Below are 24,067 nucleotides of genomic sequence, written 5' to 3' on the forward strand. Positions count from 1 at the left end.
TAGAGTACCGTGTGCTAGACAGTGAGTGGGTGCTGTGAACACAGCGTGGCCTGAACTGAGCAGAGGTGCGGATTCCCATGGAGCTCACATGGCAGTGTCTTTGACGAATGACAACCAAGAGGAAAATGCTAGGTAGTAATAAGTTCTGTGATAAAAGTTTAGTAGAATTGGCATGCTGGAAGGGACTAGAAGCTACTTAATGTTGAGTAAGGAGAAAGATCTGATAAGCTAACGTGAGGCCTGATTGACAAGAAGTCTCCTGCTAGCTGAGGGTTTGGGAAGTATGGTGTTAGGCTAGGTTGAGGGAACAAAGAGGCCAAACATTTAAACATTTATTGCCCAGAAAGTTCGTATCTTGCCTATGTTGCAGTCCAAGACAAGCGTCCCTGATTAATGGACAGCTCTCCTCCATGCAATGATTCAGAGAACCAGGCTCTTTACCTATTGTAAATCTGACATCCCCTTTGCTTCAGCCTACCTAGTGGAAGAAGAAACAGCATGGAGAAGCCCCACTTAGAAATGGATCATTTTTTTTTCTGTTCACATTCTACTGGACAGAGCTTGATAATAGAGCTGTGCCTACTGCCAAGGATGCTGGAAAATGTACTCTAGCACTGCCTGGCTGCAATGCTATCACTGTAGAGAGAGCAGATTTTGGTGAACAGCTGGAGGCCTCTGCCACACTGGGGAAGAGCATCCTAGCAGAGGCCCTCAGATGTGTAACACACAAATATGTTTGAGAAACAGAAGGTTGGTGGGGCTAGCACATACCAGCAGAGAGAGTAGGAGATGAGCCAGGGAGAGAAGCCGGGTCAGATCAGCTATGGCCTTGGAAACCAGAGAAAAGAATATAGATGTCATTTCAGATGCTATGACAGGAAGCCGTTGGAAGGATTTTAAACTAGGAGGTTGAATGACAGATCAATTTTCACCAGCCCATCTTGCTGACTGGACAGCAATGAGGAAGGAAGGGGATGCTCAACATTTTGAAGTGACACGACCTAGGTTAAAGCTGCTTGGATGGATTTACCCAGTCCCAGAGTTGTAGATTGCACTTATAGGTGTGCGAATTAAGGTGTGAGACCCTGGACCACTGCTGTTATATACAACCAGCCCCTCCCACCTCCGCCTCTCAGACAGCGCGTCCGCTCCACAAGCCTGAGGCCAAGGAGAAATATTTACTCCCTCCTCTGGAAACACAAATCTATTTGCCTTGAGTTGAGGGGAAAAGCGGAATTTGTCTCTCATACCGCCCTCCATGTTTTTTTCTTTTCTTTTTTTTTTTACAGTCCTGTCTTTTTAAGGAAGTGTCAGGATGAAGCTGCCAGAATTTTCCCCCGTCTTTTTCCTCTCGGAGGCAGTACACATGTTTGGAAAGAATTGTAGAGGAGGCTGGATGGGCCAGGGATATGGCCTCAGTAAGATCTTGCCTTCTCTCCCAGCTTCTTCCCTCATCGACAGAGTTTAGCGGTAGGAGACTTGGATGAGGACAATGTTAAAAAAGAAGAAGAAGGCCAACGACGGCAACAAAATCATTTTTCCTGTGTTACTGATTTGGAAAGTAAGACCGAGAGATTTGCTCAAGGCCATCACATGAGTCAGCCGAGGCTTTTGACTCTTGATGCCTCAGAGTCTCATGCACTTTACACGTGATCAGCAGTCTTATGCAATAAATGAATGGGCTTCAATTTTGAGTTCAAATGACTGCCAGTAACAGGACTGATAGGCATTCTGGGGTTTTTTGGTTTGGTTTTGTTTTTTTGAGTTGCTCTATTTTTGGTAGACAAGGATGGGTTCCCCATTTGAGCTCTGGGCAAGGGGCATTATCTGCACATGAACACCCAAACTTGGCCCTCTCCCCTATAATATGCCTCTCTTCTCCCACCCACTCACACACCTATCCACACCTTAGGAATGTGGTAGGCTGTGAGACCAGATGTTCCTCTTGAATGTTGTATGTGATCAACCCCCAATGTGAAGATGAAAGCAATATGGCGGAAATGCCACCGACCTCCTCACATGACAGGCATACAGCCAAGTAATAAAAATACCTGATAACACTATCATGTGCCCAAGCCATTAAGATGCTGCCCAGAAGATGGTTTACTACTTAACAGCAGTAAAAGAATCACAAAGCTAGTTGGTTCTACTTTGGGCTGAATGGATTCTCATGAGCTGGAGTTGCACCCAGCAGGTTAGGGCCCGTAGGCACCCTAACCTGGGTGGAGCGGGAAGGGAGTGCACCAAAGCTATTAGACTGGTCATTCAAGCCCTTCTTCCTCCTCCTTGCCACAAACACCTTCAGACACCTGACCATTTCCTCCATTAATGTATCCTCTGCTCTCAGCCTTCACCCTGCCCATCCAGTGACTGTAGCCTCCACTCCCACCTGCCATTCTGCCCCTGTCCAGCTCCACGGAGGCTGCAACCCAAAACTAATAAGAAAATGCCCCGGGTGTGGAGACTTTGCTTCTTTCCCTAAAGGGATAGACCAACCCCTATGGAGTCGCCTCCTACAATAATATGGAAAAATGTAAAGGGATCCTTGGCCCAGAAGAGGATACAAATGGTTTCTGGGCTCCACCATTTGCTGTATGATTTTAGGAAAATTACCCCCATCCTTCAATTGTATCTGTACGAGAATTTTTGTGTGAGGCTACACGAGACAAATGCAAAGCACCGAGTTTAGTGTGTGCCATAGAGTCAGTGCTCAGCGCTCACCGCCACTGCCCTCACTCATATTAACGACTCTTCCCCTGGATGCCGAGGTGGTAATGGAATGCAGCATCCCAGTTTCTCAAGTATTTTTCCCTGACTCATACTTTTGTCCTCTTATGCAGTCACATAAAAACAAAACAAAATAACAGCCACCATCCTGGGTCTCTCCTGGGGAAACTGAGGGGTGGGGGAGGGATCTTTGGGTGTGTATGGGGTGGGGTCCCTTTAGGACAAGCTGTAGCCTCAGAGTTTTAGATAGGTGCTAGGGTAACTAGGTCTGGGAGGCTGGGGGAGGGGTGGCCTGAGCAGAGAAGAGGGAAAACTGGGGTGCCAAAGTCGAGAATTGAGGCGTCTTAAGAATAAAGGGGGCAGCGATCACTTTGTAATATATACATATACCAAATCATTATGCTGTAAACTTGAAACCAATATGGTATATGTCAATTATATCTCAATGTTTAAAAAGTGAAAAAAAATATATATATATATATCTATATATAGACATTTTAAAAAAGAATGAAAAGAAGAGACTAATGGATGTACCAGGAATGTATTTACATGGGACTGAATGAGTTAAATGAGCCAGGTAGGAGACAGAACTCTGTGTGCAGGTGGCTTTAAGAGATGGTGAATTTGGGGAGGCGGGAGAGGGGTGGAGGTGTGGGGGTGCAGGGGATGAGAACTGTTATGGTGGGTGTCAGGGCTGAGGGACTTGGGGCCCTCAGGGTTTGTGGGTCCACCGGAGAAGTGGGATAAGGGCACGAATCAGAAGGGGCATTGGGACCCTGGGTGAAATAGAGAGGGTGTGTTTGGGGGGGGGGGGCGCCAGGGACCTGAAATGGCCCGAAAGTTTAGGACTGGGCGGTGGGGGTGAGAACTGCGGGGTGGAGGGGCAGGGTGGCCTGTGAGGCCAGAGGGCTGGGGTCTCCGGGGCGGGTGGAGATGGGCGGGAGTGCTGAGGTCTCTAGGCTGCCAAAAGCCTGGGCGCCTGGGTCTGCGGGCTGAGGGGGTCTCGGGGGTCCTGGCATGGCGAGGGGTCTCTGGGCTGAAGAAGGGGAGGGTGCAGGTAGGGTCTGCGGGGGCCTCCGGGGTCCCCGGCCGGAGTGGTCCCCAAAGGCCAGGGCCCGGGCCGAGGCCTCTGGGGGCCCCGGGGCCTGTGGGCTGACGAGGGCGGGGTCCCGGAGGTCGGGCGGGGGGACCCCCGGAGCCCCGGGGTCTCCCCGCGCGGGCGCCCCAGCCGAGCGCCCGCCGAGGCGCCGCCCCGCCTGACATCAGTTCCGCCGCCGCCGCCGCCGCGCACGGCCCGCGGCCTCCTTCCCCGCCGGGCCGCGGCGGAGCGAGGGCCCGGGCGACGCGACGGCCGGGCGGCGGGCGCCGGGCCCCGCGGCCGGCACCACGGAGCCCCCGCACGGCCGGCGGCAGCGGTTGGCCACGGCCCCGGGCCCGCGGCGCGGCAAGCGGCGGCGGCGGGGCGGCGGCGGCGGCGGCGGCGACATGGAGCCGCGGGAGGTCAAGGACCGCATCCTGGAGAACATCTCGCTGTCGGTGAAGAAGGTGAGCACGGCCCCGGGCCCCCGCCCGCCCGCCCCGACCGCCTCCGGCGGCCCCTCCGGGGCCGGGGCCGCCCGCCCGGCCGGGGGTCCCTCCTGGCACCGGGGCTCGGGGACAGCCGCCCTTCCCCCCCGCGATCCTGGGGGCGCGGAGCCGCCGGGAACCCCCGGCCCATGGAGGGGAAGCGGGGCCGCTCACGTGAGCACGGCGGCCTCTCGGGCTATTTTTAAAGAACAAAGTTGAGGTCAGCGTCCTCAGAGCTCCCACCAGCCTGGCCTGGGGACCTTGCGTCCCTTAGAGGGGCGGCGACCCGCCAGTACCCCCCGCTCGAGCCGCAGAGAAGCTCTGAGAGGCCCCAGCCCGCAGCGCATCTCTGGGCCGCATCCCTGCATCCTCGGCGTCCTCCGGGCGTGCATCTCGAGAGTCCACGGTCAGGGCAAGGGCCGCTGATAAGCAGCTTCCAGCTTTCCTGGCTCTGGGTGACATTGCCTCTCGTTCTGGGAAGTTCCCTGAATAATCTTGCTCAAGGATGGCCGTTTGGAAGAGCCTTTTCCTAGCTCGATTGAGAACCTGAAGCACCTAGCGATTGCATTTTGGATGATGACTCAGAGAACTTGGTGAGGCGCCTTGCAAAAGAGATCATTGTCCCAATTCCGGGTAGAAAAAAATCATTACTTATTAAGGGTATGGAACTGTGTGCGAGGAAGTCAGCTTATCTGAAAAAGGGTCCCTGTGCTGGAAATAGAATTCATATTCGCTTCAAACCAAACCAGAATTGACAGTCATCTGAGGAATGTTGTTGGATTTCTTCCCCCTAATTTGAATTCCTTGCTCACCTGTTAGTCTCGGAAACTGGGGATGGGGGTGACTTACAGGGCGTGCAGAGGCTCATCAAATTATTTATCACTTCAACAAACCAAAATGAAGATAATATATTTAAATAACTGTTTTTCTCTCCACTTAAATTCCTCAAAAGTAATGTAGGCAATTTTACCCTTCATAAAGATCGGTGTGGCTACAAAGAAAAGTAAATTCAAAATGCTCCTACTAAAACATTCTTCTAAAAATGCAACTAATAGTAACACTGCAGATAGCCAACAAAAGTTTTGTTTAGTTTTCCTGAGCTTTGCTAATGCAATCGGGTATAGTTTTTGTTTACTCAAGGAGTACAGGATGAGCAAATACTCTGTTAAAAGTCAGTACATCTTTTGTAATGGAAGACAAAGACTGCTGACCTTTCTGAGCTAATCTAGGCTGATTATGGCTTCAGGTGGGCCAGGCTTTTTGCCTTTGGATTTCCAACAGATAAATGGGGAAAGTCCTGCCTCGAAAGGCAGTAGACATGGACGCTGTCATCTGTGTAAGCAGGGATCTTTCGAAGATAGAGATTCACTCTGTAAATCAGAGCAGTAAATTACGAAGGAGTTGTTTGTCAAGATTCTTATAATTGTATGCGTTTGGACACGCACATTTTATTGAGCTGTAATGCACTCGAGAAGATATGCATTGCACACTAGAAACTGGAAACCCATCCCTGGGTGCACCACAGCCGAAGGCCTGACTGGCATCATGGTCATGAATGTGGATTCTGGAGTCTAGCTGCCTGGGTTGAATCCTCGCCCTGCCGGTTAATACCCTGTAACCTTGGGTCGGTTCCTCAACCTCTCCATGCCTCAGTTTTCTCGTCTGTAAAGCAGGGAGAAAATTAGGCTTGTTGTGAAGACTTCAGGAGAGTATGTATGCAGAGCGTTTAGCATGGGGCTTGATTTAGTCTTACTAAGTCGTCTCAGTCTGTTTGGGCTGCTGTAACAAACTTCCGTAGACTGGGTGGCTTTTAAACAAATGTATCTGTCACATTTCCCGTCTTCTAGGTGGCAGGCTGCTGATTTCTCCCTGTGGCCTCACATGGGGAGTGGGGGGGTGGGAGCTCCCCTGGATCTCTTTTATAGGGTGCCATCCTCATGAAATAAGCACCTCTCAAAGGTCCACCTCCTAATACCATCGCACAGGGGTGGGAGGCAGGATTTCAACATAGGAATCTGGGGGGCAGAGGGGTGGGGGACACAAACATTCGGTCTGTAGCTAAGTGGCAGCTTTTTCCTGTTGGTTCATGGTAGAGCCAGTTCCTCACTTTTGCAGGGTCTGAAGATGACTAAGTGCCTCACCACCTGAGGTTATACAACACCACCTGGGCTTGTTACGAACCTGCTTTGTGAGCTGTGGTTCAGAGAACCGTTTTAAGATTCTTGCATCACGCAGTGCGTTTGGTGTTATGCATCCGAGGATCTGCAAGGCAGGCGTTGAGGGCTGGTGTCTTGGCGTTGGATCCGTCCTGGAGCGCCAGCCTCACCGAAAGTCGTTACACAGCACTTTGAGGGGTGCTTTACCTTTCCCCTTCTATCCTACCACTAGTGAAATGGCCTTACTGATCCTTTTAGAAGGATATTGCACGAAGAACATGAAATATGTATTTCTGCAAAAAAAAAAAAAAAGTCCGTTGTGTATTATTCTGTTTGAAGAGGATATTTTAGAATGTTTTATTAAAATAGAATATACCTACAGAAAACAGAGTATACCTATACTTCTAAGTGTACCGCTGGATGAGTGCTCACCAAGTGAACACATCCATGTATCCAGCACCTAGATCTAGAAACAGAACATAACCATCATCCCAGAACCCCTCCCCCACCCCAGCTCTCCTCTCAGCAACTACACCCCCAAGTGTAACCACTCACCCCAAGCAGCATTGTCGAGTTCAGCTCTTTTCACACCTAGATTTTGTGGTGGTGAACGTGCACTGTAACACCAGAGAGGCAAAACAGATGCTCTCCCACCTGGATCCAAGGGAACCTGTGTTTCGATACGAAGGCAGGATTTCTAGGGGTTAGAGAGATAGGAGAGCTTAATGGTTAGCACAGGTAAATGAACATGATAACAGTGAAAGGAATTTTCACCTGTTCTCGAAAGGGAGAGGGTAGCAGAAACATCCCAGGTCAGTAAAGCTTGTAGTGGTTGATTTGTTAACAGTGAAAGAGAAACGTCCAAGTCAAAGACAGTGTTGGCATCTTGCGCTGGCATTTGGTTCTGCTAAGTAGCATCTTCTTCAGGGGAAGGAAGGCAGTGGTTTTCACGAGTTTTGTTTTGTTTTAAGGAGCGCGAGTGTCTACTGCATATAGGTGCAGTTTGAGCGAAGGCTACGTGACGTATGTAAGAAGCAGCCGCTGCCCTCCAACCGTTTGTATGTTGGTTGGAGGGAGAATTTTAAAAATCCCTAGGGCAGGGAGAGGCCCTCACAGGATGGCTTAACTGAGTCGTGACAAATCAGGAGGATTCAGAGAAAGAAAAGCGGACGTTCGAGGTAGAAGGAACATCCCGGCGTTCGAATTCTGCGTTTGTCACTGAGCATGTCAACCCTGGCAACTTACTAGACCTCAGTCATGGTGTTGCAACGAGGATGAAATTACGGGAGATAATACAGCAATGCATTCAGCGCAATACCTGACACATACCAAGGCCTAAATGAAATGTTAGCTGTCATCATCACCTACAAGCGTCTGTGTGAACCCTGCAGTCTACCCTTGCGTAGTTCTCAACCAGAGTCTTACACGACCCTTCCCTGTTTCTTCACGCTCAGGGTTTGTCAAACTTCTCAAAAGGCCAGATGGTAAATGTTTTTCAGCCCATGTGATCTTCGTCACAACTACTCAGTTCTGCCCTTGTAGCTAAAAGCAGCCACAGACCATTCCTGCCGGGGTGTGGCTGTGTTCCAGTAAACCTGTGTTTATGATGACAGGCAGCAGGCCTGATTCGGCAGGCCAGATTCCGTGTGTGTGCCATGTGTGCACACACGAAAAAGTCCTCACCAGGGTAGGCCCGGGGTCACTTTCAGAGAAATTGGTGTGGCCCGCCCCAGTTAACCGAGCCTCTGTCGTAACTGTGTTTGTGCTCATTATGTCAGGCTCGCGCAGTGACGACGGACGCTCGTAAATCCCATCGCACGTCCACGTAGTCAATCGTTCAGAAATATTTACTGATCACCTTCCAGTGTGTCCCCACCGTCCTGGGCCCTACGGGGGTAGGAGTGCGCAAGGCAGATAAGGTCCCTGGTCTCGCAGAGCAGATATTTCAGTAGGAGACGAGTGGTAAGTTAGTGAACAAACCAATACAAAGGTGACTTCAGGTCACGCCAAGTGTTACGAAGGCGTCAGGCAGAATGATGTGATCAAGAATTGGCAGCGGAGTTTGCTGGGGACGAGGTGGTCCAGGAAGACTTGCTTAAGGAGGTGCTCTTGTGTCCACGAAGGGGTGCTGACTAGGATAAGAGAATGAGACATTATTCTAAGAAAATGAGGAATCGTTTACAAAAAAAAAAAGAAAAGGAAGAAAAGCGTGTAAAATGAAAAGCCGGCGGCTCCCGTTCTCCATCTCCTCAGCCCCGACTTCACGCCCTTGGAACAGGGTAAATAAACGAATCTTGGTAAAGTCACTGCCCTGCAGGCGGTGACAACCTTCCCTCACCCAGCACAGCCCGGGTTTCCTGCGGCCGCGGTCTGGGCAGACGTATGCCTCACCGGTTTAGGCCCTGAGCGGAGGTTCTGCTTCTGGGCAGGCGGACCCTGCAGGGGGCAGGAGTCTCCACCCCGGGGTCCACCAGCGCTAGCGAGGGGGCAGCAGCTGTCGTCTGACCCAGCCTGTCAAGGCAGCTGGAAAGGCTGATGTGGGTGGTGGGCTTCCCCCACCCACCGCCCACCTTCAGCTCCTTCAGGTAGGCTAGCTAGGCCTGCCAGTACATTAAAGACGGGCTCAGGCAGCTCATTTCTAGAGCAGGCCTGGTGGTTAGATGTAAGTGGGAATCATATTGATCGACCATTTGGTTTCAGTCAATAGTTTTGTTCTCCATGGCTTCATGGAAAGACTCTTCAAGAGTTTTTAAAAGCTTACAAGTTCTAAAAATCCCTGGTGACCTGAGTTACCCAGGCAGAGATCTAAATAAGATATGGACGCATGTCTTATAACCCGAAGTGCTGACAGTCAGGATCGCAGCTTACTTCCTCTCTCCCAGCCTCTGTGCTTGCACTGGCCTAGCTGTTTCTCTCCCAGAAAAAGAGGCTGTCTAGTAAGGGGTGCGAGGGACCCTAAGGCCCCTAAACAGGAAGCACAGATGTGTGCCCCTGACCCCATGAGCGACCCCACCCAGGCCCAGTGTGAGATGCTATGCAGAAGTGGTAACTGCTTTTTCTGAGCCCTGCCCATTCCATTTTAAGATACGGTTCTCCTTCCACAAAATGCTTCTCTTAATCTTAGGTTTCTGTGTGAAGCCTTGTGACGCTGTGGACCTTTCCGTCCCACCACAGAGCACCTGGGCCCTCCCTCTGTCCGTGGCTCGGCTCCGGCCCATCCAGACCAGTGACCAGAGGCCAGGCAGGCACTCACCTGCTCCCAGGGGCTACACAGATGCAGGTTGCCAGCTGGCGGCCGCAGGCCCCCTGCTCCGTCAGGGTGAGCTGTGGCTGTCTCTGTAGTCACTCTCTAGTCACAGGTAACACTCGCGGAGCAATAGAACAGGCCCCCTCCCCTGAAAACTCATTCAGCTGGATGGAGCCTCTCGTGAAAAGAAATTTCCAGCAAAATGGAAAATCTGTTGCTAGCGAACAAAAACGTGAGGTCTGAAAACTGATGCTGAGTGAGGGGTGGGGTGGCGAAGACTCGTTTTAATGTGGAAAGAAAGGAGCTGGCGTTGGCAGTGCGAAGCCCCGTGGGGAGAGGGAGGAGCCTGGCGTTCGTAGGTGCCGCGGGGCGCTTGGGCGGGCTCTCCCGCCTGGAGCCTTCGGTGCCCACCGCAAGCAGCGGGATTCACCCTGGCCAGAGTGTGGTGCCGCCGGAGCTGGCGGTGCCCTTACACCCGAGGGTGGCCGCGGGGCTCGTCGGCCTCGGAATAGAAAGCTCCCCCCGAGGTGGCCTCGCTGCTGAGGAAGAGGCTTCTTTCTCCCTTGGGACCTGGTGGAACTCCGAGTGCGATGCGGAGTGACCACCTCTGGGCCGGCCTAGGCAGCGGGGCTGGTTGGTTTGGGTGACCTTTCCTCTCGCACCCTGTCCTCCTTGCTGCTGCTCGATTAAGGCGCGGACGTCCTAGAACATTTTAGAACTGTTCGAGGCAGGAGAATAAGGACAGTTTCTGGGAGAGTCCATTTGGCTGGAGCCGAAAGGTCGGGTCATCGATCCGTTGGTGATTGTCAACATCCCAGGTCCCGAGAGCATTCCTCCGTCCTGCTAGCGAAGCAGCTGGCCCCGCCGGACACCCCGCCCCATTCTGTAGATTCGTAATTTATCTCTTTTCCCTTGGCTTGCAAGTGTTTACGAACATTATAGGGATACATAAGGAAGGAAGTAACTGTACTTAAAAGTTAGAACTAACAGATCCTTAGAAACCCGGTAATAGATGAGAACGAGGAAGAGTGAAATCCACGAAAACCTCCACACTTCATTTTTGCAAGCACTGCACCTCTCTTACCATTGGCACCCTAAGTCATTTATTTTGGGTGCTACAGACGACCGAGGCGTGACGTGTCTACACACACCGAGAAGAAGGGGAGTAATAGCACCAGGGGACCCTCACGCTCAACGCGCGCACCCCCTGCTGTTACCTCGTGTTTCCCCAGTCAGGCCCACGGCAGGCTTACAGGGTGCGTCGTGACCCCTATTTCATACGTGGGGGCGATGAGCTTTGGGGAGTAACTCGCCCAAGGTTGTAACCTTCAGAAGGGGCAGACGCTGGACTCGAACCATGTTTCTGGCTCAGGCTCTTTCCATTTCGCTGGAAGTTATCAGATAATCCATCCCCTCGGGCCAGTCTCGCGGGCCAGGCCTCCATGAAACCACCTGCTTATTTAGCAGGCAGTCGTGGGGTGGCTGCCGTGTGCTGAGCGCTCCGCTAGTCTCAGGAATCGGTGAGCAGAGCTCGCCAAGCCCCTGCCCCTTGGGGCGTTCACTCTAGAAGCGGAGACAGACATTGAACCACCCACCGTGGATTAGGTCCCTACCCCCCGGCCCTCCGCAGTGTCCTTTAGTGACCATTATGGGGTTGTGGTCCATGGAGCTCTTGTCACGCTTCCCGACGCTGCATTCACGTTTTCCGCCGCTGAAGTGTCCGACTGTATTGCACAGGCCTTGGACCGGAGGCCGGGGTCTCCCCTGCGTCCTCCCCAACCTCATGTCGTGCTGTAGACAGGGACGTGATGGCCATTTTCCTTTCCAACAAAATGGTTGTCCGGGTGGGGGAAGCTTCCGTGAGGTCATTTCGTAGGTGCGGCAGAGGGAAAGGGAACTGAAAGATGACCGCAGACCCGGCGAAGGTTCTCGGGCCGTGAAAGACACATGAGCGTGAAGCTCCGGAAAACTCCCTTCTCCTGCCAGCGCCAGACGCAGCCCTGGGCGCGGGGCTTCCGCCGGCTGCCGCCAGCGTCCCAGCGGTGGACGCATGGAGCAGAGTCGCGAGTGTGAGCTCTTTCAGGCCACCGGTTGGCTTCTGGGTCCCTGGTGTTTGCCGAGGGACGTCTCGGCTGAACCTCTCTCCATTTTCCTCCCCCGCCGAAAGCAGTCCTTGGTCCCTTCCTCAGAGGTCAAGCCCTGTGCCGAGTTCAGAGGCAGAACAATCCTGGGGCCTTGGGGCTGGGACACTCCCCTTCCAGGAAGGAGAAGCGTTTCACTGCTTTTGGAGACCATGTTCTGTCAAATTACCCAAAAGATCTGTGCCCAGCGAGGCCAGTCGCCTTGTGCTGTCATGTACACAGAAAAGAAACCACGTAACTCAAGCACCTGCTTTTTTTAGCTTTACCCCCACCCCTTGCATATCTTTCAAAAGAGCTGCTGCTAAAACAGAGCCTGCCACCTCTCCAGCAAAAGGGCTAATGAGCGTGATTTGGGAGGTGGGAAAGAAAGCTAGATGCTTTGGGTGTATTTAGTGGCAAATGAATGGTTAAGAAGCATTGATTTCACCCAACTTAAGGAACAGTGCAGGCCCATGGTGAACAAACAGCACACGCTGAGGTCGTGATGCTGTGACGCTGGCCATCAGCCCCCGATGCTGTCCAGCCTGGGCACAAGCCGGCCCCGGGCAGGGGCGACCAGGCCGGTCGTTTCTGAATCGCAGGATCTCTGATAGGTTCTCACGCAGCGGCGATTTCAGGGTTCTCTAGTTCTATACTCTACTGTAATTGATTGTCTTTGGAATGGAATATTTTCCAGGCCGAGGTCGGGGGGGGGGCGGGGCGGGGGGGTGCATCTCAGGGACTTTAAAATTAGGAGAGTGAGTCAGAAGCGTTGTGGTTGCCTGGGGTCGGGGGAGCAGTGGACGCTCTCATGTTGACTAGGAAAGAAGGGATTCGGACATTGCTGACGTTGGCCCCCGGCCCCCAGCTCCCACTGTACAAAGCCCTGGGGACGGCCCAACGCCCCTACTGCTCTGCTGTCCTCGGTGAAGCGTTGGGGTAACACTTTCCAGAAGGTTACAGCAGGCGCCCAGGCCTTCGTTTTATCCCCAGGTGAGGTAGAAGCAGGAGGGGCTCCAGGCATAGCTACCTCCGGGGTGTCTGCGCACACCTGGCCGAGACGCTGCAGTAAAACAGAGGGACCACCGAACAGAGGCAGGCGGCACAGGGCGCGTCTCCAGCTCCCTGGGTCCCAGTCTCCCTGCCTGCAAAGCGAGGGTCCTGCCTGACTCGGAAGTCTGGGTTTCATTCACTGAGAGCCTGTCTCTCGCTCACGCTGACTCCCCCAACGTGTCCTCCTGCTCAGGGCTTTTTTTCCTGAATGAGAGGCCTCAGGAAACTCCACTTCACAACCAAATGCCTTCTGAGGGCCCGCGCGCCCTCCGATTCCGAAGGCCTCCGGCCCGGCCAGCGCCCAGCCCTGTCGCCTCCCACCGCTCCGATCCCGTCAGGCAGGCCTCGGCGTTGTTCATAGAAGCTTTGCTAAGACTTCGAAGACTCCAGCCTGCCGCCTCGTTCGTTTATTCGTTTGCTTGCTTGTTTTTGAGGAGATGGGTGATGAGCAGTGGTCTGGCTCTTCCCATCCGTGGGAGTCTGTGCCTGAAGCCAGTGCAGACTGCCGACGCAGGGTCCGGGTGAGCAAGTCGATTCGGTGGGACGTTGCGTAGCTCTAACCACGCCAACCCTCCTCTAGCTGTCACTGATGTGGACGACCCCTCTGAGGGTTCCTTTCCCTGGGCGGGCGAGGTGGGGGGGGATGCAGGCATCAAGGTTTGGGGACATCCGGACCCCAAAGGTAAAGGTAAGTAGCTTGAGCTCTGCCTTCCCCTGGGCCCCAGAGGGGCGGTCCCACCCATCGGCCCCCACGCCGTGACGCGAATTCCAAAGCCAGGCAGGCAGTGAGTGTCCCCTGGCTGTCATCTCTCACCCACGGCGCCCCTGCAGCAGCGTCCAGTGAGACGCGGCCTCAGGGATTAGGCGGCCTAACGGGTCGCCGGCCGCTCCGTGGAGCTCTGAGTTTGAGTTGAGCCCATGTACCAGGGCCGCCACGGATTTAACTTTTTAAAAGAGATGATTTGAGGTCAGGTGGCATTTCTCCCTTTCTTCTTCTGAGGTCATTTCTGCTTTTGGATTTCCACCTCCTAGACCGGACTCCTGAGGGCGTTCTCAACATCTGTCATTGAAAAATACCTGGTCTCCACGGAGCCACTGGGGAGGCTGCTGTTGCCTGGTGACCTCCCCCGTGGGCAGTGGAAGAGAACCGGGCTTCTGCATCGACAGGTCAGGTCCGTGTGCTGGGCAGGGAGGCAGCGGGCCCAGCGGGGAGCCCGCAGTGGTCGGCCAGTTCACACGGGCACGGTCACAGCCCTGTGCCTGTCCAGCCTCGCAGGCTCTCCTGCCGCTGTCGGGACAGGGGTTTTTCCTCTGCTCTGTGAATGTCGGAGTGGGAATCGCCCCCATGCCCTCCCACGCCCCCCACAACACAGCCTGTGAGTAGGCTGCAGAGTTAGGGTCCAGGTCGCCCATCTGTTTACTGGGCAGTGTTGCAGCCTCCTTAGTCTTGACCGACCAGGCAGGAAGCAAAGGGCGCCTGTGACCTTCTTATATTTGTTTGGCCATGTATAATCTTTCATAGCTTGACCTTTGAGCCTCCTATTAGGGACCAATTCTGGAAGAATTTCTTAAAAGCAACCAGAAATCGTTTTTGTGGTCGTATGTCCGGTTGTGTGTCTGGTTGTGTGTCCGTAAGGAGCAGGGAAGGCGGAGGGGGCTGGGCTGTGGCTGCTCAGAGCAGAGTGGGACCAACCCCGCTGAAATGCTCTGAGTCAGGCATTTCTGGCTGGCGTGTGCCACCCACACTGCCCTGCAGCCACGGGGCCTGGCACAGTCTCGTGACGGCCATTCCCCTGCTGTGTGCTCAGCAGGGAGCACTGTTGCTTAGCCCGGAGAGTCCCGGGTGGGCTGCGCCCAGCTCTTCCTGGCCTGGTGCCTGAGAACCCAGAGGACCCGCCCCAGGGTGTGGTCTGAGGATATGCTTGCAGAGGAGGCGGGAGTTAAGGGAAACCAGTTTTTTCCTTTTTAAAAAATAAAAATAAAAAATTACTTTTTAAATCTTTCTCTTCGTTCTCAGCCGACCTCGCATATTTTTAAATATTCTTCCGTGGGAACGTTTTCATCCTCCCACCATCAAGCACACCAGCCCACCTGCATCTGGGCTCCCATCTGTGCGGCCACTCCTTCCCGGGGCCCGTGGAGCCATCCCCGCCTTCCTGCTCAAGGACCGGACTGTTTCGTTTTGTTTTGTTTTGTTTTTTTTTACTCCAATCTTGTTTTCCTGCCACCCTTTTGGCAAAACTGGTCAGAGGATTTTTCTGGATCGCTGCCTTCCTCTTTTGCCTGCCTTCCTCCTCCCCTCCCTCCCTCCCTCCTCCTCCTTCCCCTCTCCCTTCTAACCGAAAGCAGGCAGCACCATGTGGCATACTGAAGCCCGGCGTGCAGCTCTTCGCATCTCCCGGACGGTCTCACGGTCTCGTGTCCACTTAGCTCCCTCCCTCTGCTCTTCTGAAGCGCGTCCCAGGCACCCGGACCATTTCCAGTAAACGTCGCTCAAAGATGAGTGTTTTCTTCCCATATAACCCAACACTACCATCATACCTTAAACAATGTGATGCTCATTTTTCTTCAGTATCATCAAAATGTCTACTAAGTTTTTTAAGTTCCAAATGCCTCACTGGTGTCATTGCCTTTTAAATTAAGTTTATTGGGGTAACATTGGTTAATACAATTATATAATTTATACAGTTACATAATACAATTATATGATTATCATTTGACATCTGTATATTCTATTGTGTGTTTTCCACCCAAAGTCCAGTTTCCTTCAGCTACTATATATTCGATCCCCCTATATTCGACCCCCTTTTAACCATCTACCTCCCCACTTCTCCCCCACTCCCTCCCCTCTGGTGACCACTAGTCTATAGTCCATGGCCATGAGTCTCTGTTTGTTTGTCCTGTTCATTTGTTGCTTTTAGATTTATAGTCCACATATAAATGATATCATGTGATTTTCAACTTTTTCTGTCTGGCTTAGTTTGCTTAGCATGATTATCTCGAGGTCCATCCACGTTGTCGCAAATGGCAGTATTTCATCTCTTCTAATAGCTGAGTAATATTCGGTTGTATATATGTACCACAGCTTCTTTAGCCAGTCATCTATCGTAGGACACTGTTGCTTCCATGTCCTGGCCACTGTGAATAATGCTGCTATGAACATTGGTGTGCAAATATCTTTTGGGATATGAGTTTTCAAGTCTTTGGGGTAAATACCCAGTAGAGGGATTGTTGGATCATATGGTAGATCGATTCTTAGTTTTTTGAGGAACCTCCGTACTGTTTTCCATAGTGGCTGCACCAATTTGCAGTTCCTTTTTCTCTGCATCCTTGCCAACATTTGTTATTACTTGTTCTGTTGATTATAACGATTCTAACAGGTATGAGGTGGTATCTCATTGTGGTTTTGATTTGCATTTCCCTAATAACTAGTGATGCTGAGCATCTTTTCAAATGTTCGTTGGCCATTTGTATCTCCTCCAGGGAGAAGTGTCTGTTCAGGTCCTCTGCCCATTTTTCGATCGGATCATTTGGTTTTTGTTGTTATTGAGTTGTATGAGTTCTTTGTATCTTTTGGATATTAGGCCCTTATTGGAGGTGTTGCTTGCAAATATATTTTCCCATTCGGATGGTTGTCTCTTTACCTTGTTGACAACTTCTTTTGCTGAGCTTTTTAATTTGATGTAGTCCCATTTATTTATTTTAGCTTTTACTTCTCTTGCTTTTGAGGTCAAATTCATAAAATCCTCTTTAAGTCCAAGATCCTTGAGTTTCGTTCCTACATTTTCTTCTATGCATTTTATTCTTTCAGGTCTTAGATTCAGGTCCTTAATCCATTTTGAGTTAATTTTGGTGTTTGGTGATAGACAACAGTCTAGTTTCATTCCTTTGCAGGTGGCTTTCCAGTTTTCCCAGCACCATTTATTGAAGAGGCTTTCCTTTCTCCACTGTATGTTTTGGCTTTTTTTGTCAAAAATTATTTGCCCATATAAATATGGGTTTACTTCTGGACTCTTGATTCTGTTCCACTGGTCCGTGTGTCTGTTTTGCTGTCAGTCCCATGCCGTTCTGATGACTGTCACTTTGTAGTGTAATTTGAAATTGGGCAGAGCGATGCCTCCAGCCTCATTCGTTTTTCTCAGGATGGCTCGGGCAATTCTTTTGTGCTTCCATACAAATCTGATGATTTTTTTGTTCTGTTTCTTTAAAAAATGCCAATGGGATTTTGATGGGGTTTGTATTAAATCGGTGTCATTTTTTAAATACCTCGTGTGCTTGAAGCAGGATCCAAATAAGCTCCGACTCTCCTTGCCGAGCCCCTCCCAGGCTCTCGTCCCCAGCCCTTCGCTCTCGCATTGCGTCCGTCCGTCCGTCCTCGTTCCCAGCACCTCCCTTTAAGTGGGAATGTGACCCCGACGAACTGGTCATTCCCGCCCTTTGGAAGCTTCCTTCACTTGGCTTCTGGAGCTCACCCTGCCCAGAACGTCCGCCTGCCTTGCTGGCTGTGCCTTCTCAGGCTAATGTGTGCTCCTCTGGCTGGGCCTTAGAATTACTTGGGGAATGTTAAAAGGAGATGCTGGTTCCTGGGCCCCGCCTCCAGAGTTTCTGACTTAGTCAGTCTGGGAAGGCACCTGGGCATGGTTATCTTTCTCTGGTTCCCCAGGTGGTTCTGCTGTGCATTGTGGCTGGGGACCCCCAGCTTCATGATGGAAGGACCCTGGCTCAGTTCTCAGACCCTCTTCTTTCTGCGTTTCCAAGATGATCTCGTCCAGTCCCACAGCTTTAAATACCGTCTAAAGGCCGATGGTGCTGACATTTCCCTAAACTCCAGACCCACATTCACAGCCGCCTCTGCCTTTGGACCTGCGTACCCGCATTCCCTCTAACTAGGACAGTCCTCCCCCAGAGGCCTCAGGAGCCACTTGCTCAGTGAGATCCTCTCTGACCCCACATTTATAACAGATCTCCCGACCCCTGCATATAGTTCGTCTCTGTCTGCCCCCAGAGTGTCAGTTTTACAAGGGCAGGGACTGCTGTGTAAGAATAATATCTGACATATACATGGTAGGCGCTCAGTAAGTATTTGCTGAAATAGCCGACTCTTCAAGGCTCGAGTCCCCCTCTGGCCTCTGCTAAACTGAGGTTTGAGCAAGAGACAGCCCCCGGCCAGCCTGTCACAGGAGTGCATTCCTTTCCACCTCTGCTCAGCACACTTCTTCTGTAGTAAAGGGCCAGACTGTAAATATTTTTGTTCTGCAGGCCATATTGTATCTGTCACATCTACTCAACTCTGCCATCACAGCAGGAAAACGTCTGTAGATAAGACAAAAACAAATGTGTGGCTGTGTTCCAATAAAACTTTATTTGCAAAAATAGGAGACGGACCCACAGGCTGGAATTTGCCAGTCCCTACTCTGAAATTTCACCTTTCCCCCAAATCTACATGGACAGAAAGGAAACACTCAAAACTACTTAGCAATCTGATCAGCTGGATAAATTTCTTCCCAGAAGTGGAGAAAGCTCTTCCTGGAGCAAGTAGGGCTTGTGTTAACCAGTCCTCACTGGGAAGCGGCCAGTGCGGGGCAAAGGGATGGAGACGGTAACGGGCACGTGTTCCTCTTGAAGAAGCCACACTGGCTTTCCTCTGGGTCCGCGCTCTGAGCGGCAGGGCCGCAGAGACACTGAGCTCGTACGTACCGCGGGGCAGCGGGTTCTCCCACGTCACATCAGAACAGCATATGACATGTTACACACATCATTCATTCTGGGATCTTGAACCCAGGTTAGATGAAAAGATTTAAAATCCAGCTCTGCCACTCAGTATCTCTGGGACATACTTTATTGGGGTGGGGGGGGTGCTGTGATGATTAAATGAGTGTTTGTAAAGCACATCGTCGTCATCATAGCTGCTCACAGTAAGCGTCCTCAAGGTGCCATGTACTTTGATAAATACAGTGTAAGCGTATCTGTAAGAACTCTCGCAGTAACCAGTGGGGAGGGTGCTGTTACCGAGCCCGTTTTCCAGATGAGGACCGTGCGTTTAGAGAGCTTAAGTAACTTGCCCAAGGTCACACAGTGAGTGAGTAGCAGAGCCCACATTCAGATCCAAGCTGTCTGACCCCGGAACCCACACTCTTAACCACTCCGCCACCTTCTTGGCACACCCGGGAAGCACTCCGTGAACGATGGCTCTGTTCGTAGCCGGTTTTAGCTCCACCAGCAGGTGCTTTATGTAACTGGAGAGTAATTTGGAATAAAGGTCAGTACTTGTGCTTCCAGGCAGAGTTCTATTCATTCCGTTAATTCTGTTGCTCAAGGGCCCCATTTATTCCGTGTCTGCTTTCCTCCCACTCCCCACGATGCCAGAGCCTGCCGGTCTCACTGATGCAGTGAGTGGCCACCGGCCGAATGCCCCTGCTGGTTACTTGTGTGTCATGCTTTGCTGACCAGCTCCCCAAGCAGAGCTCAAGCTGTTGACAGCTCCCGAAGTTCTCCTGTCATTAGTTCACGGACATTCCCTTTCTCCTTCCCGCTCCTCTTAAGAACTGTGCTGGGTCATGGCACTGAATCAAGTTCTCCTGTCCCCAGCGGTCATGGACAGTCTTAACAGCCAGCTGTAAAAGAAGGGTGAAAGAACGGGCTTTGGAACCACCTGCTAGTGAACTAGTGAACAGAATGCTAGTCCTGGAAAGAGGAGCTCATCATCGTGTCTTCTTTGCGCCTGAACTTATGTCCAGCCAAGTGCTGTGTCATTAGTTTGACTAAGACTAGATCCATTATTTCCAATAATCTTGGTTAATGTGCATTGAGCACTCGCTGCTGGCCAGTTGGACCTATGCTAAGCCTTTTGGAGGCTTTATCGTTTACTCCCCTACACCAGCACTGTCCAGTGGAACTTTCCGCGGTGGTGAAAATGTTCTGTATCTTCCGTGTCCAATACAGTGGCCACTAGCCACATGCGTGTGGTCATTGAGCATTTGGAACGTCGCTAATGCAACTGAAGAACTGACTTTTTTATTTTGTGTACTTTCAAACTAAATTCAAATAGTCACATAAAGGCTAGTGGCTGTTGTATGGAGAGCTCAGCTCTAAACAATCCTTTTAACCCATTTTACAGAAGAGAAAAATGAGGGTCAAAGGATTAAGTGCTTTGCAAAGGTCCCCAACTCTAGGAGCAGAGCCAGGCTTTGGACCCGTGAGTCCTGCCCAGAGACCCCATGGCATTTTACTCTTTCTGTTATACTTTTTGCAGAAATTGTTCCCTGGTTGCAGACTGTTCCCTAAGGCATGATACCGTGGGTATGTATGTAACCCACCTTGAAATAAATGTGCGGGACCTGTCTAAAGAAAGCCGTAACACTTACCGAAGGGTATGAAGGAAGACCTGTACAAATGGGAAAAAAAGAAAAAAATCATGTTCCTGGATGGGAAGACTCAGTATTGCAAAAATGTTCTTTCTCCCCACAAATAATGTCTGGATTCAGGATAATTCTACTCCAAATCCAAACGGGAATTGTAATAGAACTTGATTCTAAAGAATGCGCCAGAATAGTCAAAACAGTTTGAAAAAGAATAGTTGGGGGATGGTGTGGACTTACTCTGCACGTGTCAAGATGATGAGTAAAGTGAAAATAATTAGAAACGGGGCTGCCACAGCAATGGACAATGGGCAAAACAGAAAGGCGACATACTAAATCACAGATCAGTAAGGGACCATTAATAAATAGATTATTTATCCAAAACATAATAAAGCTAGATCTTTATCTCATGCCATATACAGAAAACCTAAACATAAAGAAGTCCTAAAACTATAGAAGAATAGAGTTAGTCTTGTAATATCAGACTGGAAAAAATGGGAAACTATAAAGGAGACTATTGACAGATTTGATAGTCAGAGAGATACAATTTAAAACACTTAGGTACTGTTTTTCACCAATCGGACTGGCAAAAATTAGACTAATTATATCGTGTGCTGGCCAGCGTGGTGGGAATGTAGATCGATCCAACCTTTAGAAGGGCAAATGGCAGGTTCCGGCCAAATTGTAAATATACTTGTTCTTTAGCTCTGCTGTTCCAGTCTACACACCCACGGGACAGAAACGCCCACACAGGGATCCGCCAATGTTTGTTGCAATATTTTGTGTAATATCAAAGAATTGGAGGCAATATCCATATCTAACAATAGTCAAAACATGATACACTATATTTTAGAATACAATGCGACTATGAAAAAGAATATAGTATGTAATGGTATGGAACTATATGCTTGACTTGGTGTTAAGTAAAAGCGAGTTTCAGAACAATTATAGTATGATTCTCCTAGTTCACTTTTTTTTTTTTTAAGTCAGTTTATGCAGGGAAAACATTATACACATACACAAGCTATTGGCAGCGGGGAAGAGGGGGCAGGAGGTCTTTATACTCACTTCCAGGTTGCTTGCATTTTTATGATGAGCAAATACTGTAAGGTATCTTGACCTAAGGACTCTGAGTTCCAAACACGTCTCCCTCGCTCAGCTAAATAAAGACTCCTCTAGCTCTAACATCTAAGACTCTCAGATCTCGGATTTACTTGGACTTTGAAATTTAAAGGAAGGAAGGAGGGAGGGAGGGAGAGAGGGAAGGAAAGAAGGAAGGAAGGAAGGAAGGAAGGAAGGAAGGAAGGAAGGAAGGAAGGAAGGAAGGAAGGAAGGAAGGAAGGAAGGAAGGAGAGAGGACAGAAGAAAAACCTGGGTGTCGACATTGTGGGGTTTTTTAATACCAGTGTGCAAGGCTTGGAGCCATTGCAGAGGGAGAGTTGTGTGATTTTGTCAGGCACGTGGCTCTTCCAGTTCTGGAAACCTTTCCCCCTGGGGCTCCGTTTTGCCCGCCTTTCGGGAGGGAGGCAGATCCAGAAGGGCTGAGTTCTGTCCCCGGCCGGCGGGGCTGCCGGGCTTGCTCGGGGCCACAGACAAGAGAGACTGCTTCGTGCTCGCCTGCTGCTGCTGTTCTCCACCGCTGCTTCCCGGAGACACTGGAGAACACGTTTGTCTGTTCGTCCGGCGCCAAGAGCCTAAACCTGAGAGGCGTGTCCAGGGATGAGCGCTCTCTCTTGGTGTCCTTCGCGCTCCTAACCGCCGGAAGGGCAACGGCAGACCAGAGCAGGGCTAAAATGAAGCGGGAGAGACTCCCGCAAAGAACTCACTCCAAGTAGCTGGGCCTCCCTCGCCTCGACTAAGCCTGCAGAGCCGCGCTCACCTCATCGGCCGGGTGGGGTTTGCCCATCCTGCCGCTCTCCAAACCTCCTTTGACCGGTCTAGCCTGGGAACAGCGTAGGGCTTGACGTGAGCCTGGCATGGACCCAGGCCCATATCCAGCCTTGTCAGGGGCCTCAGACAAATCCAGCGTCCCACGCCAGCCTCTGGCAAGGCTGTCGGAGCGGGCGCCGCAGGCCCCGGGCCCTCAGTTCGTGCGAAGGGCCAGTCTGAAGCCGGGCCTGCGTTTTTGCACCACTCCAGGGGCGGGAGCATTTATGCTAGGGGTTTACACTGTCACACATGTGTGCAGGGGACACTGTGTGTAGTGCCCCTGGGGTTGTGTAGCTCAGTGACTCTGGCTCAAAGCCTGGTACCACCTGAGACCTAGGCACGTCCCTAGGCAACTCCCTTGCCAGCAGCGAGTCGTTACCATGCAAAGCCCTCGCTGAGTGCCGCCTCTTGGGGCCTGGGCTCTAAGGGTGCGGCCTTTGGCCTCTGGGCCCTCCAGTGCAGGATGGTAGACGCCTCCGTCGTCTGTCGGTCGGTCGTCACGAGGACGTCCTCTGGCCACTTTCCTCAGCTGCCTTCTCCGACCCAGCGCGGCCGCGGCCTTCCCCTCGATCCTTCTCTGATTTGGGGTTGTTGCTTTTTCTCCCCGCCACCTGCAGTTGCAGAGCTACTTTGCTGCGTGTGAGGATGAGACCCCTGCCATCCGGAACCATGATAAGGTCCTGCAGCGGCTGTGCGAGCACCTGGACCACGCCCTGCTGTACGGGTGAGAATCCCGAGAGGGCGGTAGGGCTCGACAGGAGCCTCCGGAGAGGCGTTCCTAGCCTCGTCGTCTGCCTTTCATGTCTTCTTTCCCTCGGCAGAAAGAGATCTGTCCCCCTCGGGTAGGCCGCAGGCTCTCTGTAGTTATCCCAGTAAACCGTCTCTGCGGATTAGCGGCAGGTGAAATGGGACGGCGAGCTGCGCCCGTGCGTCCCGCTGGGGCTCCGTCGCTTTTAGCCTTGAGCTCACCACGGACGCGAAGGCTGGTGGACCGACTGACTGCAGCTTCCGAGGGCGGCCCCGTTTAGGTCCTAGCAGCTCCTGTCCTATTTTCTCAGGCTGCAAGACCTCTCATCTGGCTACTGGGTGCTCGTGGTACATTTCACCCGGAGGGAGGCCATCAGGCAGATCGAGGTGCTGCAGCATGTGGCCACCAACCTGGGGCGCAGTGAGTACCAGGCTGGTGCTGGGGAGGACCCGCTCCGCCCTCCCTGCGGGCAGCTCTGGCTCAGGTGTGGCCTCGGGCGTGGCCTCAGGGTCAGCCCCGGGAGACCGATTACTTCGTGGCCTCCAGACGCAGTGGGGCATTTAAATGCCGGTGCCCTCCACGAGGCCTCTCTTCTCCCTGCCTATGGCAGCTTGTCGGAGATGGTGGGCGGGGTCAAGGGGAGCGAGATGCTGCAGAGAACCAGACTATCGAATCCCAACCCAGGCCCTTAATGAGGACTCTCGCTTCTCTCCCTGCGCGAGGATCTGCGTTAGCCTCCAGGATCATGCAGAATCCTTGCCTTTCTCTGCCCGTCCAAAGTTGGCAATCTGTCCTCTTTATCAGAGCTTCCTGGCCAGCAGCAGGGTAGGGTCTGACCGGGAAAATAACGATTGGCACTCTAATAAGAGACGAGGCCATCGGAGCATATGGTCCCCTTAGCCATTCCTTCTTCCCTTTGTCCCCTTGCCTGGCAAGCAAAGCCAGCACCCGCCAGGACTTCCTTCCGGTTACTCCTGCCCTCATTTGCAGGCCGGGCCTGGCTGTACCTGGCCCTCAACGAGAACTCCCTGGAGAGCTACCTGCGGCTGTTCCAGGAGAACCTGGGCCTGCTGCATAAGTACTATGTCAAGTGAGTGTGCGCATGGTCTGTCTCACGTAGCCCCAGAGCTCGCCTCGAGCCTCGCCCCAAAGTCTCCTGTCAC

General features: G+C 51.9%; 1 protein-coding gene across 2 annotated transcripts in view; it reads left to right on the forward strand.

The window, feature by feature from the left end:
- Positions 1-4,019: 4,019 nt before the first annotated feature.
- The window catches only part of PLEKHM2 (pleckstrin homology and RUN domain containing M2), a 34,045-nt gene continuing 13,997 nt past the window's right edge, over positions 4,020-24,067 (forward strand). Inside the window, exons 1-4 of one of the 2 annotated variants that reach the window (XM_016128309.2) lie at positions 4,020-4,272; positions 22,774-22,880; positions 23,215-23,324; positions 23,895-23,994. In XM_016128309.2, the coding sequence (XP_015983795.1) occupies positions 4,213-4,272; positions 22,774-22,880; positions 23,215-23,324; positions 23,895-23,994 (377 nt within the window). In that variant the 5' untranslated portion in view covers positions 4,020-4,212. The remainder of the gene's footprint in view (positions 4,273-22,773; positions 22,881-23,214; positions 23,325-23,894; positions 23,995-24,067) is intronic. The other variant, XR_001594870.2, reaches the window with a different exon arrangement.

This window comes from Rousettus aegyptiacus, unplaced genomic scaffold (assembly GCF_014176215.1).
Source record: "Rousettus aegyptiacus isolate mRouAeg1 unplaced genomic scaffold, mRouAeg1.p scaffold_m13_p_1, whole genome shotgun sequence".
Taxonomy (NCBI): domain Eukaryota; kingdom Metazoa; phylum Chordata; class Mammalia; order Chiroptera; family Pteropodidae; genus Rousettus; species Rousettus aegyptiacus.